At 35.6% G+C, this 18,052-nt stretch overlaps 1 protein-coding gene across 2 annotated transcripts in view; it reads left to right on the top strand.

The window, feature by feature from the left end:
• Positions 1 to 18,052, top strand: part of CPED1 (cadherin like and PC-esterase domain containing 1) — a 265,832-nt gene that overhangs the window by 49,791 nt on the left and 197,989 nt on the right. For both annotated transcript variants that reach the window (XM_045564532.1, XM_045564531.1), the window contains exons 3-4: positions 4,885 to 4,991; positions 15,921 to 15,996. In XM_045564532.1, coding sequence (XP_045420488.1) covers positions 4,885 to 4,991; positions 15,921 to 15,996 — 183 coding nt within the window. The remainder of the gene's footprint in view (positions 1 to 4,884; positions 4,992 to 15,920; positions 15,997 to 18,052) is intronic.

Here is an 18,052-nt window from a genome sequence, read left to right as displayed (position 1 = left end):
AAATTAGGGAAGAAGCACATGAAGAGATCACTTGAAATTTCAGTTATACTTTACTTCATTTTAAGGGGAAATTTGTGAGCTATAGAATATTTTTGAATTAACAATTTTTAATTTAAAATACTAACTAAATATCTTTGAATGATGGTCACCCTTATGAATGCCAAGAAACTATGTAATGCTTTGTAAGTTATCCTAATTTCTTTTTAATGTTTTGATCCTTGAAATAGATTGCTGAAGGCAGTGACCGTCTGCTCTTTTTTGCTATTTACTTTCATGTTTCTAGTACAATGTTCTGTTCATAGGATGTTCTTAATAAACCAAATGCTTTGCATTATTTAAACATGTCTTCCAGTTTTAAACATTTATGGCTTAAATATATATTTCTTTTAACAACTCTAGAAATTATGTGTGTGCCTTGGGTAGTGAGGAGGGGCATGCCTTAGACTTAGAGGAATATAAATGTGTTCTGTTTTAAGATCCAAACACTGCAGTCCATGGTTTGAAATCCCTCTCTCTTTGCATATCCTTATCTTCTTAAAATATTTAGTTTGGAATCTTATGACAGGAGGTTTCTTCTAGGGTTTTATTATTTCCTGAACTAGAAATAATAAAGAATAAAAACAGTTTTTGTGTTTCCCTTTGAATAGAAATGAAAAGCTTTTGGATGAAAAAGCCAGGTGCACATTTAAAATAAAGTATTGGAATCATCATGTAGTATTTAGTTTTAGCTACAGGAATTGGTTTGAAGTTTTTTCAAAGTGAGGGTATGTGTAGCAGGGTAGATCTTCCAAGCCAAAGCCTGATGGCTATTCCGTGGATGAGATTTCTCCTGTCCCCAAATCACCTGCTTCATTTCTCCTTTGTACCTTTGAACTGTTGTCCATCTTCCCGCATCTTCAGACACATCAAGCACACAGAGAAACTCTAGGACAAGAGTTTGAGTTAATTGTGTGGATCCCTTTGTGTGGCAGAAAGGTTTCCCTTCCAGCAACAGGACAATTAAAAACAGAGGAACCAATAGACCAGATGGCACAGGGTTTGTCAAATTAAAAAGGAATTGATCGGTGGAGAGTGAAATTTCATTCCTAATTGTCATAGACCCCTCTTCCTTAGTGATCATTTTTTTCATAAAGCCTTTCTTTGGAAACATTGTGCTTCTCAAGTGAGAAATTCTTCTGGGAAATTTGAAAAGAGTGGGGTTTGGAGAAGTTGGTTATTTACTAGCTTTTTAGAAGCCACTATATATAATGCAAGAGATGACTGATGAGGTCTGGCATAGTTACTCGCAAATACACTTGTCTCAGGATTGCTAAACAAAAGAGGCAACATGTACAGAAATTACTTAATTGTTTTGTAAATTGAATTTCCATCTAAAAGGGGGAAAATTTCTAAGGTAATACCAACTCTTTTAGATATTACCCAGGGATTTTTTTCTGGTTATTTTTGAGATACCTATTTCTATGTCATCGCTCAACAGAATCCTAGCAAACCAAATTCAGGTGCTTATCAAAAAAATAATCCATCACGACCAAGTGGGCTTCATCCTAGAGATGCAGGGATGGTTCAACATATGCAAATCTATAAATGTAATTCACCACATAAATAGAAGCAAAAACAAAGACCATATAATCCTATCAATAGATGCAGAAAAAGCATTCTACAAAATTCAGCACTCTTGTATGATAAGAATGCTTAACAAAATAGGCATAGATGAGACTTACCTAACAATGATACCTGCCATCTATGACAAACCCACAGCCAACATCATACTGTACAGGGAAAAACTGAAAGCATTCCTGCTTAGAACTGGAACCACACAAGGTTGCCCACTGTCACCACTTCTAGTCAACATAGTGCTGGAAGTCCTAGCCAGAGCAATCACACAAGAGAAGGAAATCAAGGGCATCCAAATGAAGGCAGAGAGGTCAAACTATCTCTCTTTGCTGACGATATGATCTTATATCTAGAAAACCCCAAAGATTCTGCCATGAGACTCCTGGAATTGAAAAACAAATTCAGCAAAGTTTCAGTACATAAAATCAATGTACAGAAATCAGTAGCATTCCTATACACCAACAACAGACAAACTGAGAACCAATTCAGAGACTCAATACCCTTCACAATAGCAACAAAGAAAATAAGATACGTAGGAATGTATTTAACTAAGGAGGTAGAAGACAGCTACAGGGAGAACTATGGAACACTGAGGAAGGAAATAGCAGAGGACATAAACAGGTGAAAAACCATAATACTCATGGGTTGGCAGAATCAACATTGTTAAAATGTCTATGTTAACCAAAGTGATCTACAGATTCAATGCAATCCCTATTAAAATACCAACATCATTTTTCACAGATCTAGAAAAATAATTCTGTGGTTTGTATGGAACCAGAGAAGACCCTGTATAGCAAAAGCAAATCTTAAGCAAAAAGAACAAACTGGGAGTCATCAATTTGCCATACTTCAAGCTATACTAACTAAAATAGCATGGTACTGGTACAAGAAGAGAGACATAGCTCAATCGAACAGAACTGAGAACTCAGATATAAAATCATCCTCATATAGCCATCTGATCTTTAACAAAGCAGACAAAAACACACAATGGGGAAAAGAATCCTTATTCAATAAATGGTGCTGGGAAAATTGGATAGCCACATGTAGAATACTGAAACAGGATCCACACCTTTCACCTCTCACAAAAATCAACTTACGGTGGATAACAGACTTAAACCTAAGGCATGCAACTATAAGAATTCTAGAAGAAAATGTTGGAAATACTCTTCTAGACATTGGCCTAGGTAAAGAATTTATGAAGAAGACCTCAAAGGCAATCATAGTAACAACAAAAACAAATAAATGGGACCTGATCAAATTAAAAAGCTTCTTCACAGCCAAGGAAACTATCATGAGAGCAAGCAGACAACCTACAGAATGGGAGAAAATATTCACATGTTACACATCCGACAAAGGGCTGATAACTACAATCTCTATAGAACTCAGGAAAATCAGCAAGAAAAAAAAATCAAACAACTCTATCAAAAAGTGGGCAAAGGACATGAATAGAAACTTTTCAAAAGAAGATAGACTAATGGCCAAGAAACATATGAAAAAATGCTCAACATCTCTAATCATCAGGGAAATGCAAATCTAAACCACAATGAGATACCACTTATCTCCAGTGAGAATGGCCTTTATCGAACAGTCCTAAAACAATAAATGTTGGCATGGATATGGAGAGATAGGAACACTCATACACTGCTTGTGGGACTGCAAACTAGTACAACCTCTGTGGAAAGTAATATGGAGATACTTCAAAGAGCTACAAGTAGGTCTACCATTTGATCCAGCAATCCCATTACTGGGCATCTACTCAAAGGAAAAAAAGACATTCTATAAAAAAGACATCTGCACCTGAATGTTTATAGCAGCACAATTCACCATTGGAAAGATGTGGAAGCAACCTAAGTTCCCATCAATACATGAGTGGATTAATAAAGTGTGGTGTGTATATATATATATATATATATATATATATATATACCAAGGAGTTCCACTCAGCCACAAAAAACAATGGTGTCTACTACCTCTTGTATTATTCTGAATAGAGCTGGAGTCCATTGTACTAAGTGAAATATCCCAAGAATGAAAAAACAAGCACCACATGTACTCACCATCAAATTGGTATTAACTGGTCAACATTTATGTGCACATGTAGTAGTAACATTCATCGGGTGTTGGGCAGGTGGAAGGGGGGAAGAGGGGATGGGTATATTCACCTGTAATGGGTGCGGTGCACACCATCTGGGGGATGGGTACGCTTGAAGCTCTGACTCTGGTGGGTCAAAGGCAATATATGTAACGTAAACATTTGTAGCCCCATAATATGCTGAAATAAAAAAATAAATAAATAAATAAATAAAAACCTTGAGAAGGGGAAAAAAATTGAAGCTCATTATTTTTTTTTTTTTTTTTACCTCCATGAGGTAATGTGTTTACCATCCTATCAGGGTCTAGTTATTCATTCATTCATTCATTCAACAAATATTTTCAAAGCACCAATTATATGCAAGGCATGTTGATAAATATATATACATAGATCAAAGACAATAAGGGAAAATAAACCCATGTGTACACATAAATGTTAATTTTAAAATGTTCAGATATTATGCAAGAATGTACTCTTCTGAGATTATTTTGGCAAGTTACTATGATTTATGTAATTTGGTAAGAGCTTTGTCCTTGGTGAAATAGTTGAAATATCATTTGCTTTGGTCTGTGTTATACTCTGTATTTTAAACTCAACTCTGTCTATAACTAGATCACAAATTCCTTTTACACAAAACTTGTCTTTTTTATTTTCATTGAATTTTCTTTTCTGCCTAGCACAATTTTTTCTTTGCAAGAAATCTTATAACAGAATATTTTATCTTTAGATCTATGAAAAATAGTAGGAATAACCAAGCCCAGAACAAAATATTCTATGTTTTGACTTCTTATCATTATTTGATTTCACAACTTTCTCCTATCTTAAAAGATTTTATAACCTTCTTTCTTCCCAATCTACAAATAAGACTTTATAAATTTATAAAATCAGAGACTCAAAGTATTTTAATTTCAGTTTTTTTAAAGAAATTTTATATCTTCAGATAATTGAATTTTCTATAGAATACAGTACTAAGTATAATTTCTAATTTAGCCCAAGCCTACTAAATTTAAAAAGTTGAATTTTAGTTACTTTGAATATTGACTCTTTCTTTTAAATATATTCAGAGTCAATGTTAATTGTGTTTTAAAATTTAAATACTTGCATTCTTTAACCTGAAAAACTAAATAGTTGCTTTAAAATATCTGATAAAAAATTGTTTTTCAATGTTTTGCTTTTAGGTGATTCGGGCCCCTGGGATCTGCTCATTTGCTTGTCTTCTGGAAAAGCTGATGGAAAACCCTGCATGTCCAAGGAGGACATGTGCCAGTTAAGTTTACATCAAAAGGTAAATACTCTTAACATGTGTGTAGATTTTATCAACCCTATGGATATGAATACTGGTGTTTCTTGGTCCACAGATGTTTTAAAAAGTCTTGAAAAATTAGAACTGTTATATCTTTGGAGAAAGTTCCAACTGGACATGCCTTATACACTTTACCATAAAATGATCACCATTTTTTTTTGATAGGATCTCCCTCAGCTTCAGCTGCTGCCAACACTGATGTTTAACTCAATAGGATCCAACTTTATCTAGAAATCTGTGGCCTATGAAGTGTTGCTTACCCTGGCCACTCATTCATCCAAAGTAGTAAAGTCTTTATTTTCTAGATCACTGTTCTGACTTTTTCTAACTTCAGTGGGTATCTTACATTACAATAAAATTTATATAGTTTCTTATTAACTTTTAAAATTGACATTTAGTATTTACTGTGTATATTGTGTGAACTTTTGTAAATGCTTGTGAAAAAGTTAACTAAAGATGTCTACCTTATACTTGTCACTATGCAGGGCAGTTTATATATTGTTGATACCCAGTCTGTGAGAAGAGTACAAAACCAATAGCTAGTTTTCAGCCCCTAACTGGAACTGGAGTAGCGTACCCTGATCACTTGATCTTTCTACAACTGACAGTCTAGATAACTCCCCTCTAACTCTTTACTCCCTTGGTATTTGGGCTGAGCACACTCTTTTGTGTCCCTGTACATTTTTGGCCATTCCTCTTCTGCTTTCTTCCACCTTTTCTCTGCCCATTTTTTGAATGCCTCTGTTCCCTAACACCAGTCCCAAAATTTCAGCAACCGTTTGTAGTTGATGATTCTGCAGTCCACACAGAAAGTTCAGAGCACCTCCCCAAGCTTCAGGCTTGCATATGCAACAGCCTGAGGAACATCTCCACTTGGACGTCCCACAGACATCTCAAATTCAACCTGACGAAAAATGACTCATTCTTTTCCCCAGTAAGTTTGAATTTGCTTCTGCTCTTGTGTTCAGAAGCTCCAGAGCTTCTGTTCTGTTGGTGATAGGCAGGAACAACCAGTCATCTCCTAAGATAAAATTCTGGCCTTCACCCCGACCCCTTCTTCTTTGTCATCTACATTCTATCAGTTACCCCTACTGAGGAATTTAATCCCTAAATTTTTCTTAAATCTGTGATCTCTGCACTTACTACCCTTTTTTTTTGGTCAGATAATCACCATCTCTTACCTGGATTATTGCTAAATCCTCCTCACTGGTGTTTCTGAAGCAACTCTTTTGCTCCTGAAATCCATCCCGTCCACAGTTATCAAATGAAAAAGATCAAATGATGAACTAATCTTGTTAATACTAAGTTTTAAATCTTGAATGGTTTCCCATCAACTCTAGGATAAAGTCTACAGTATTTGCTTTGTGTTAGCCTTGCAGCAGGAAACAAATGCCATACTCAAAAAGGTGTCACTGAAGAGAAACTAATAAAGAAGCTATTTACAGAGGGTTTTTGGCTGGGTGAAAGAAACAAAAAGGCCCAGTGAGGCACCCCGGGACCAGCAGCATCATAAATTTTTTACCACCTCAGGTCTTAAGAGAGGTATGTAGAAGGAACTATGTAGCCAGAACCTAATGAGAACTGGTGCCAAGAAAGAGATGTCACTGGGAAGGAGCTATAAACGTAGGGAACACAGCCTTTGCCAAATCGCAGGCCAGCAGAGAGGGAGCTTTGAGCATAAGCTCCCAAACTCTCTCTCCTTCCACCCTCCAGTCTCTTGCCAGTGCCTCCTGTTGGTCAAAGGACAAGAGAGTCTCTGTGATGCCACCCATAAAAGTCAGCCTCAGAGCAGGGAGGGGCGATCTGGAGGGGCAAATGGTAAAACTTTAGCACCATCAGCTATTCAAGACTCTCTATGAGTGGCTTCTGCCCAGCAGCACCCTTCTCCCTTCTCTTCCTAGCTGGGTGCCATGCTACAAGTGATATATTAAACTGCTTATTATTCCCCCTTTAGTCTTTATTTTTATTGTCTGCCTAGAATGCCCTTTCTCAGTCCTCTCTACCTCAGTGATTTTTAATCAGGAGACATTCTGTCTCCCCTCGTGGTATTTGGCAATGTCTAGAGACATTTTTGGCTTTGTCACTATTAGGGGGTAAGGTTAGTACTACCATCTATAGGCTGAAGCCAAGGAGGCTGCTAAATATCATATAATGCCCACAGCAAAGAATTATGTGGCCCAGCATGTTAATAGTGGGGTGTGGTTGAGAAACCTTGATGTACTCCCTTGGCTCAAAGTCAGCTCCTTAGGTCTGTTAGACTCAGCACCACTATCGCCTGCTGAAGGCAGGGCTTCTTTGCCTTTCTCCACCTAGGTACTCCCATAAGTCCTCATGCATACCTCTGATTTTGTACTTGTCATGTTGTTTATTCCTTTCCTTGTCATCTGCAAATGCAAGCCAGGCTTCGTCAGCTAATGATGACAAACCACATTGGCTTTAGTACTGACATTTGTTGAGCAATACAGGTTTCCCTCAGAAGCTTTTCCATCTATTTCCCCAAAAAGTATCTCCCCGTGTACTTAGAGATAGTGTTTTTTATGTGCTGCTCTGCACTGCTGTGGCTGCCACTTGCTGGCCTGTGGTCGTTATGTTCCCTGTCTGGAGTGCTGCAGACCCACAGCTGCAGAATTCTTGAGGTGCTCAAAGTCTTTGCATTCCATCAGTTCTATCTGAACTGGAACCCGATTTAGTTCAGCACAGAGCAGGGCCAATATTCCTTTACTCAATTCAGTTTCTCATTCTGTTTCCTGGGTCCCAAAACATACATGGTTTACAACATGGGCAGCACAAAGTCACGCAGGACAACTCTTCCTGTGACTCTTATATCCCTCTCTCCCTAAGGCTTTGTGGTAAACTCTTGCTCCACCACTCACTAGCTGAAGGATTTTGGTCACGTTATTTAATCTCTGTGGCCTTCAGTATCTTTTCCTGAAATAAGAAGGCATTAGACACTGGACAGTCTCCAGGACACTCGCTAAGCTTTGAATTTGCGTGAGAGTCACAGGAGACGAGTGGGATGTGATGGGATGAGAACAGAGCAGATCAGCCAGTGATGGCAGCGGAGAAGGCAAGAAGAGGGGTGTGCATGAAATAAATAGAGAAGGAAATTATAAAGCGCAGGGTCAGTTTTGCTGGGTTTCTGTTTTTTAATTTTTAATTTTGACATCGTTTTAGACTTAGAGAAAAATTGCAAACATAGTACAAAGATTTTACGTATACACTTCATTACTCAAATGTTAACATCTTACATAACCATGGTACATTGACCGAAACTAAGAAATTAATACTGATATAAACTATTAATTCAATTATAATCATTATTCAGATTTCATTTTTTAAACGTATGCCCTGTCTCTGTTTCAGGATCCAGTCTAGTACCCCTCGTCACATTGAGTTTTCATTATCCTCAGTTTCCTCCAACTTGACGGTTCCTCAATCCTTCCTTTTCTTTCATGACCCTGACATTTTTGAAGAGTACTTGTCATGTATTTTGTAGAATGCCCCTCAGTTTGGATCTGTCTTATTTTTTTCCATAACGTTATGTATTTTTTGGCAAGAATACCATGGAAGCGTTATACCTTTCTCAGTGTAAAATATCACCTGATACATTATGTTTGTGTCTTGTTATTGGTGATGTTAACCTTGATCACCTGGCTAAGGTGGTTACTGTTGGGTTTCTCCATTGTAGATCACTGTTTTTACCCATATGTAATAATTAATAAAAATCTTGTGAGGCAATACTTTGAGACTGTGCAAATATCCTGTTTCTTTTCAAACTTTTGCCCATTAATTTTAGTATCCAGGGGTGCATCTCGCCCACAATATTTTTTTTTTTTGGAGATAGACTCTTGCTCTGTTTTCCAGGCTTGAGTGCAATAGTGCGATCATAGTTCACTGCAACCTTGAACTCAGGCAATCCTCCTACCTCAGCCTCATGAGTAGCCGAGACTACAGGAGTGTACCACCATGCCTGGATAATTTTTAAATGTTTTTATAGAGACAGTGTCTCACAGTGTTGCTCAGGCTGGTCTCAGACTCCTGGAGCAATCCTCCCACATTGGCCTTCCAAAGTTCTGGGATTACAGGTATGAGCCACTGTGCCCAGCCAACAATTTGTATTCTCATGTTCTAATGGTGATTTTCTATTTCTCTGATTCCTTTTACAATTATTAATTAGAATTCTTCTGTAAGGAAATGCTATAAGTCTTCTCCTATACACTGGTGCTTTTTTATTTTTATTTTTATGCATATCATAAAACAAATAAGATTTGCATCATCAAGTGGAACATCATCAAAGGAGTTTTAATTTGCATTCACTGACTTTTATATGATGAGCTTCTCCAGCTTAACACTGCACTAATAATTTTTTTAATAATTTGGCTGTATTTATTTATTCAATAATTTATTTATATCAGTATGGACTAATGGATATTTATTGTATTCTATGAGTTATAATCCAGTACTATCATTATCAATTTTTTTTTTCTTTTGCTCACATTCTTCCAAATCCAGTACTACCATTGAGAGCTCTTTCAGATTGGCTTCTGTGATCTTTTGACATGTGTTCTTCCTTTCTTGGGTACTTTCCTTACTTTTTTAGCTCCATCAGATGCTCCAAACTCATCTTGTATTTTCCCTGTTCCAGGCTGGAATCAACTATTTCTCCATTCCTTTTCTTAGAGAATGATATTTAAAAACCAAGATCTCAGGACTAGGTCTGCTCCTTGCCATTAGATATCATGACATATAGGCCTTCTAAGTGGACAGCACTTGGAAATGTATGTGTGCACATTAACCCATGCGTATATGCACATCTGTATTTATTTCTGTATCTACCTATATTATATGTATTAAAAAGTTAATTCACACCTCTGATTGTAATCCAACACCACAAGATTTATTATAACCTTCCCCCATTTTTATTACTTCTTTTTTAGACAGTGAGAAAAATATAAATAAATATTATTTATATTATATTCCCTTATTTGTTCAACCTTCACATACATTAGTTTCAGAATTGTTAACCTATATCCCTGTAAGAAACAAATTTACTAATAAAAGTACAATTTTGTGTAGGGTCTTTTGTCTTTTCGCCTTATAATATTCAACCAAAAATACTGTTTTCTGAAGTAAGTTAGGGTAGTTGTTTCCTCCCCATTCCCTTCAGTGTGGTCGTGTCATTCATTAGTAATACAGTTAGGGTCAATTGCTACAATTTATATTTTATTTGGCTCCCCACTTCCACCCCCAGCACAAATCTGGGTTGGTTTTTTTTTTTTTTATTTGCATAGAGTAAAATTCATTCTTTGTGGTTTATGGTTCTATGGATTTTTGACAAATGCATGGAGTCATGTATCCACCCCCATAGTCATGACACAGTCTCATTACCCCCCAATTCACTTGCGCTGTGGCTTTGAGGTCACTCCCTCTCGTGACCTCTACCCTTAGCAACCGCTGATTTATTTTCTGTTCCTATTGGTTTGTCTTCCAAAATGTCATATAAGTGGAATCATATCATTTGTAGCATTGTGAGTCTGACATCCTTCATGTTAGGAAATTCATTTAAGATTCATCCACATCATTGTGTGAATCAGTAGTTTATTCCTTTTCATTGCTGAATACTATTCCATTGTATGGATGTGCCATGGTGTGTTTACTCTTTCACAAGGTGAAGGACATCTGCATTGGTTTCAGTTTATGGCCATAGTGCATAACAACTGCCATAAACATGGCATACAGGTTTCTGTGTGAACATAATTTTTTCTCTGTCAAGGGTGATTACTGGGGCCTATGGTAAATATATGTTTACCTTTAAGAAATTTTAAAAACTTTTTTAAACTTTAAACTTTTAAAAACTTTTAACTGTAAGAAACTTTCAAACATTTCTATAAATGTGCCATGTCTGAGTTCCTTTTATTTATACAATAGAAAAGTGTCACATGAGAAACTTCTTGCCTCAGGGTTGTTTTTACACTAAATTTGGACCAACACCATTTATCAAGATGGAGGCCGTAAAAGGCCTGAGAGGCTTTCCTTGCAGAATGTCTCAGTGAATTTACTCTTGGCTTTGTCAAGTCATTCAATCAGTCTTTTATGCATACATTTGTTTATTCATCTATCCCTTTATTCTTTCTATAATTGTTCATTAAGTATCTTTGTTAAGCTCTGTTTTAGACACTAGAAATATAGCAGTTAACAATATAGACAAAAATATTTGCTCTCAGGGAGTTTAGACACTTGTGGGGAGATTGAGGAAAAAGATTACTACATAGAAATATGATATATTAGAAGGTAAAATATACTAAGGAGAAAAATAAAGTAAAGAGAGAAAATATTTGGGGATTGAGTTTTAGATGAGATGACTGGGGCAGTTTCCACCAGGAAAGTGACATTTGAGGAAGGCCTGGAAGACAAGGAGCTCCCATGCCAGTGTCTCAGGTAAAGCCACTCACACTCAGGGGAGAGGAACAACAAACATACAATGAAAGGAGTAAGTCTTGCTTGTTTGAGGAACCTAAGGAGTCCCATGTGGCTGGAGGACAGAGATGTACCTGGAGGGGGGCTCAGTGATGGAGGCCATGGAGACCCTTGTAAGGACTGTGGCTTTTACTCTTGGTTAAGGTGGGGGGTTATTGGAGGGTTTTAAGCAGAGGGGTGGCATGATTCCATTTGAATTTTTATAGGATTGCTTTGGCTGCTGTGTTAAAATAAGTTACCCAGTGAGCAAGAACCAAAATAGGGAGACCAGTTATTGCAATAATATAGGCATGAGATGAAAGTGACTTGAACTAGCAGAGTGGCAGTGGAGGTGGTGAGATGTGGCCAGATCCTCAAGCAATTTTGAAGGTATAAATGCAAATTATAATAGTTCACATTTATATAACCCTACTATGTACCAGGCGCCATTCTAACTGCTCACATATTTATGTCCATATGAGGAATATGAAGGGCAGAGAGGTTAAGAAACTTGTCTGAGGCCTCATAGCTAATGCTATTACAATAAATAAAGCAACCAAGATTCAAACTCAGGCAGTCTGACTTCAACTTTCTGTTTTCTTAGTCATACCAGTAAAACATTTTGAAATAAATACTTAGGCACTGCACTTAACAGCCTAACCCAATGAGTATTCTTAAAGAATACATACATGCTAAATGATACAAGTAGATAATTATCACTGTGGAGCATGAATAATTTGAAGCTTTATGAACCATGACTTATTTATGCAAACAACATAGATATTCAAAAGAGAAGTTGCTTCAAATTTGCTGGGGATGTTGTAGGATTGTCAATGACCTCAAATGAACAAAAAGAGTGCACTGGCTCAAATTAAAATTACTAATCACATTAGAACTTTGTAATTTTAGTGCTTAATGAACATGATTGAAAGATCTGTTATTGAAAATGAATGGCCAGGATTCTCTCTAGTCAGGAGGATGGTAACATGAATTTAAAACTATTTGGTTTATGTGATGCTGAAAGTGAAGTGAGGTCTATAATTTGGGGTAACACTAAGTTTGGTAACTGGGGCTCTATCTTACCTCAACCAGACAAGAGCTAGTGTTTTAAAACCAGAGATACTCATTTCTAGCTTGAAATTATTGTAGGAGTTGCAGTCCCTAAAACCAGGATGCTGTTTTTAGTAGTTAGAGCACTGAGAACTAATGAAACGGCTCTTATTTTAAAATGTGCCAGCCCATTTTCAGGTGAATTCTACGGAATGATAATTACACATGAGAGATATGAGGAAAAACAGGGACTTTTTTCTTTGATGAGCTTGTTCTCCTAATTTCTTGTCAATAATTCTTTTCCTTGTGCATGATACTAAACTACTTTAGGAGAAGGTCTGATTTTTGATGAAATAAAAGGAATGAATGCCTCTACAGGTACGAGGTAAAAGAGCATTTCCCTCAGATACAATGTGATGTGTGTCACTCTCAGTGTTCATGAGTGACCAAAAAAACAATTTTTTTCTCCTGGTTGTTTTCTTACACTTTAAAAACAGTTCAAATTCAAGTGCCTGCTCTCCCTAGTGATTTAATGATATCATTGTAGTTTTAGGTTTTTTGATTTATAAACACTTTCTAAATGTTTATAATTTTAATGTTATATTTTTACTCTTATTAATAGGCTATATATCAAAAGAAGAATGAGTTTTTAAAATTTTGCTTCTGACAATATGTAATAGTAACAATTTAGATTCAGTTTATCACAGATTAGGATTGTGGAAGATGTGTTGGGACTGAAATCTTTATAAATGCACATTCCCTTTTTCACAATTTGATTTCTTAGACATATCCCAGGTTTTATCATTATCATTTTATATCTATATTCTAATCCTTTCAAGATATGAAAGGATTTTTACCAAGTAAAAAAAAAGCAGTCTATGTGTAAGTATATACATGTACATATAGATGTAAACTGTATATGAAGCATTCAAACCTAATAAAAGATCATATATATTAAAAATGATAATTTGGATGATAATAATATGTCAATGTAGGTTCATCAGTTGTAACAAATGCCCTGCTCTAGTGAGGGATGTTTATAATGAAGGAGGCTATGCAAGTGTGGGGGCAGTGGGTATATGAGAAATCTCTGTACCTTCTGCACAATTTCGCTGTGAACCTTAAACTGCTCTAAGAATAAAGTCCATTAAAAAATAATTAGTGCACTGTTAAGCTGGAGAAGCTCATCATATAAAAGTCAGCAAATCCAAATTAAAACTCCTTTGATGATGTTCCACTTAATAATGATGCAAATCTTATATATTTTATGATATGCATAAAAATAAAAAGCACCAGGGTACAGGAGAAGAATTACTAGGTTTAACAATTAAAAAGTTAAAATCTGTTTAATATAGTTGATTTAACGCAGCTGTATCACCCGTGGCCCTTGAACGTTTTTACTTTGTGCTGAATTACTCAGTTTAACTGCTTAGTTTGGTGCTCAGTTTCAGAGTCAAACAGAGATGATATTTCGGTGCCATGTGTCACCACAATTATATCATTGCAACTCTGTCAATTCTAAACATGCACTTTGGATGAAAGAACACGGAGAGATGTCATTAGGTGGGGTTCAGGAAAATAGAAGGCAGAAGGCTAGAACAGTCGCTTCACTTGGCTTGGCTCTGATTTTTTGAAGCAAGTGCTTTGTTTGAATCAGTTCATCTTCCTGGCCCAATATCTCACGTGGAAATTCATCTCTCTGGTATGACACAGCACCCTATCCTTCTGTCTGAAATTTGTGCAAACTCTACTATGTCTGTGCACCGTCACCGTAAACTCTTCTGACCCGTTGGTGCACTCTTCTGTTCCTTCCAGCCTTTCAGTTTGTGTAGGATGGGACAGCAGAACCACAAGGGCTCTCAGCAGCCCAATGACAGCACATGTGCTCTAACCCTTTGAGAGAAGGTTAGAAATGGACCCAAGTCAGTCTATAACCTTTAACGCCACTTACCTAATGCTGGTTCTCTTTTTGAATCCGATTGTTAAAGATTCTATTAAGTCACTAGCAACTGAGTAATTTTGCTTTAGGCCGGGAAAATGGTTTCATTTTATTGACTTTTGAAGTTTTTCACAGTATAATTTAGAAAGATACTTCGTAACTAAAAAAAGAAACCTCAAAAATTGTCTCTAGCTGGGTTCTCCGTACTTTTGCCGTACTCTGTTTCCTTCACCTCTTCTTAACAATTCTGAATTGAAGAGTTCAGGGCCTCCTTCTTTTCCCACATGTAGTCCCTGAACTTTCTGACTTTTGAATTTGAGAAATGTAGACAACTCTAAGATCAAAAGTGTACTGCACTTACAGCCTTTTCTCAATTTCCAGTGCAAAAAACATAAATGACTTGGACTTTCATATCCTGTAGTCTTTTAAAAAGGACTATTTAGGTTCTGCTGAAGCCTGGGCTTCATTCACTCAGGACTTGGGCTCAAGCTATTCTTCCTCTAGCTATTACTGGGAAAAAGAGAAATTGCTGAATAAATGAGTAGGGTTAATAAAACTGCAAGAGTTGGAGAAGATTTAATCAATGTACTGTTTCAAGGCACTTTAAATGAATCATTTTGTACACACAGCTTATTGAATTGGCAAAAATCTTAGAGCAGAAGTGGAACTTTGATACCAAAAGCTCTAAATGCTTTGTTTTGCAAATGAAGAAGTTGGAATGAAGAGTGAAGTGGTGTGCTCAAGGTTATGATTCTATTAAGTTCCAGAAGTGGGCTGCAGCCCGTTTCCAGTTGCCTGTCTTCCCCAACTGCAGCTGAGTTCTTTTTATCTAGTCATGCCAGCAGGACACAGTGGAGAAGCTACAGTACTTTGTTAGGTTAGAGTGAATTAATTTGAAAATAATCAATAATGTCTCAGAAATGAATCTAATTTTCAAACTAATTTACACCGATCTCCTTCTGTTGATTTAAACAAGGTTTTCTTATATTTGGCATTAGTTGTGGGATTTAGTGAATGATAGCTAATCAATCTGTAAATTAACAAAAAGAGAGACTTAAACTTATTTGTATTTTTTTTTCTTTATAATCTTTCCAAATTCACATATTTGAATTTATGATAATAGTTATAAAGTTTTCTGAGAACAAATTTTGGTTAAAATAGAGTTTGGGGAGTAACTGGGTTTTATATTTGGAAACAATTATGCCCATCAGTATGAAGTGAAGACTATATATGGAGTTTGGAAACAGGCTTAACACTGAATTACCATTAAATATCTATGTGATGCAAATCACTTAGGATCTTTAGAACTTTGGAGTGTATTTGACTTTGAAATATATTTAATACTATTTTTTGCAAAGCAAAATTTGCAACTATCAAGTTTTTTCAACTATCTGGGTTTTTTGTGTTTCCTTTGCTTTAGCATTTATGAATTCCTAACTCACTAGACTCTTTTGCATTCCTTTCAGGTAAACATATTACCAGAAATACAGCATCAGCTTTGCAGAAAGGAAGGATTATGTCAAATAATTAGAAGATTTCCAGGTAATCTTTAGTTTGCTTCCTTGTGCTTAAACATGTGAGATATGCAGGCTTCCTTGGCAGACACCAACTAATGAGGTCTCAAATCAGCATCTTTAGCTCCTTTGTTTATGAATTTCACTACCACAAATCTTCCATAGTCCACAAAGCTTTGCCAGTGGGAAGACCTTGATAATAAGGAATACAAGCATAACATTGATATTCTTTTAGTTTCGCCTTCTGATTTGCTAGATGAGTATTTCTCCTTTCTGTTTTTCTTTAAATTGACTGCTTCTTTATTTTAAAGGTAATTATTATAGTAGTTCTTAATTATATAAAACTAAGTTTTAAAAAACTTCTATTTCTTCTGATTAAGTTATTCCTCTCCTAGCAAATGTGTTTCTCCTTTCTGCAATCCTCTCAATTTGTCTATGTGTTTAAGACAGGATGATGAATGAATAAATTCTGTGTCTTGACTATACAAGGAATTTGGGACAAAAATTATTATCTCCAGTTTCTTCATAGGTTCCCAGAGGGGAAAAAAACATCAGAAGGTATTAATATTAATATATTGAGCCCTCATAGATGAAATTATAGCTTACTTTAAAACTCGTCAATGAAAAGTTTCCTCAAATTTCTTATTTAAACCCATTTAATGTTTAATAGTGTGAGCCCCCAGAAAGTATTTCACTACATAATTAAAATTTAGATCTGCATAGCTTTAATATTGTTTTTTATTAATTTGTGTCCTAATGGAATCAGAAAACTGATGCTATATCTTAACCTATCAGCTTTTCCACTGGAGTTTCTGCCTCTACACCCACATGAACCACAGTGGTATGTCCCACTGTAAAGATTACAGTCTTCTACTGTCATTTACCAGGAATTAAAATAACGCATAATAAAAATGGATCAGCAGTTCAACTTTCAATGTAAGATACATGTCTAAAATCACTGCATAAATTTGGTTCTGTAGTTATTACTTTATGTGACAATTATAACTGACTTCATAATCTCTGTATTTTCTCTTTTTGTAAACTTTAGCTAGTTTTTTTATTTTATAAAAAGTAATTTTTTGTGAGAAGCAAGTGAAATAGTTATGTTCATTAATACAACATTAATACATATCCAGAAATCCATTAGTTATGGCAATCTGAAAAAATTTGTTTACATTTGAACAGAGCCTACAGATTTAAAAGTATGGGTGATTTTTGGGGGGGGGGCATTTATTTAATTTCAGATGGTTGATTCATAACATTAAGTTTCTTTAGCATTGTAGTTAGCAGAATAGAATCATGGAAGTGAAAAACTCTTTATGGTCAGAAATGGATTACCAGTTTTAAAAAAATTCCCCAGATAATTCTTATATAAATTTATATTTTACATTTTGCTTCCATAAAATTAAGAAGTATTTTCTGTCTTTTACTTTAAACACTTTTTATTCTTAAGAACATCTATAAGTTCGATACATTTGTAGTCCTTTCCGTACTCTGTCTAGTGTGTTAATTTTCTCTTTATCTCTGTGACTAACAGATAGTTTCACAGAATATGCAGTCTTTACATGGAATTCATTCTTCTTTCATTGCTATCTTTCTCTAACTGAAGATAATTTTCTTAGGTGCTTAGATTTAAAGGAGTATGTCTGCAGCATTATTTTCTAAGTTTTATAAACAGTAGCTTTTGTTGTAGACTGTTGCTTTGAATATACAGTATATAATATAAATTCAATATTCACAAAACTAAAAATATTTTGTTTGTTATGAATGCTGAATATTTAATATTGAATATAGATTAGGTAGCAACATGTCAGTTCCTAATTATATGGTATTATTAAAAAGGCGAGATAGTAAAACTAAACATAATAGTATATAATCTTATATTTCATTTAAAGCCAAAATGGCCTGTGCCATTTTAAGCTGTGTTACATTTGAAGGTTGACAAAACACAAACTTTGAAACCAGAGATTTTTAGCTCTGCCACCTATTAGCTATGTGGCTTAACTTCAGGGGCTTGCTGGTTTTTGCTTGTTTGGTTTTCTAATCTATCAAATGGGTATCATAACATCCATTTCATAGGTTTA

This window comes from Lemur catta, chromosome 11, assembly GCF_020740605.2.
Source record: "Lemur catta isolate mLemCat1 chromosome 11, mLemCat1.pri, whole genome shotgun sequence".
NCBI lineage: Eukaryota > Metazoa > Chordata > Mammalia > Primates > Lemuridae > Lemur > Lemur catta.
The sequence above is the reverse complement of the archived record's forward strand: the minus strand, read 5'-3'. Positions and strand labels throughout refer to the sequence as shown.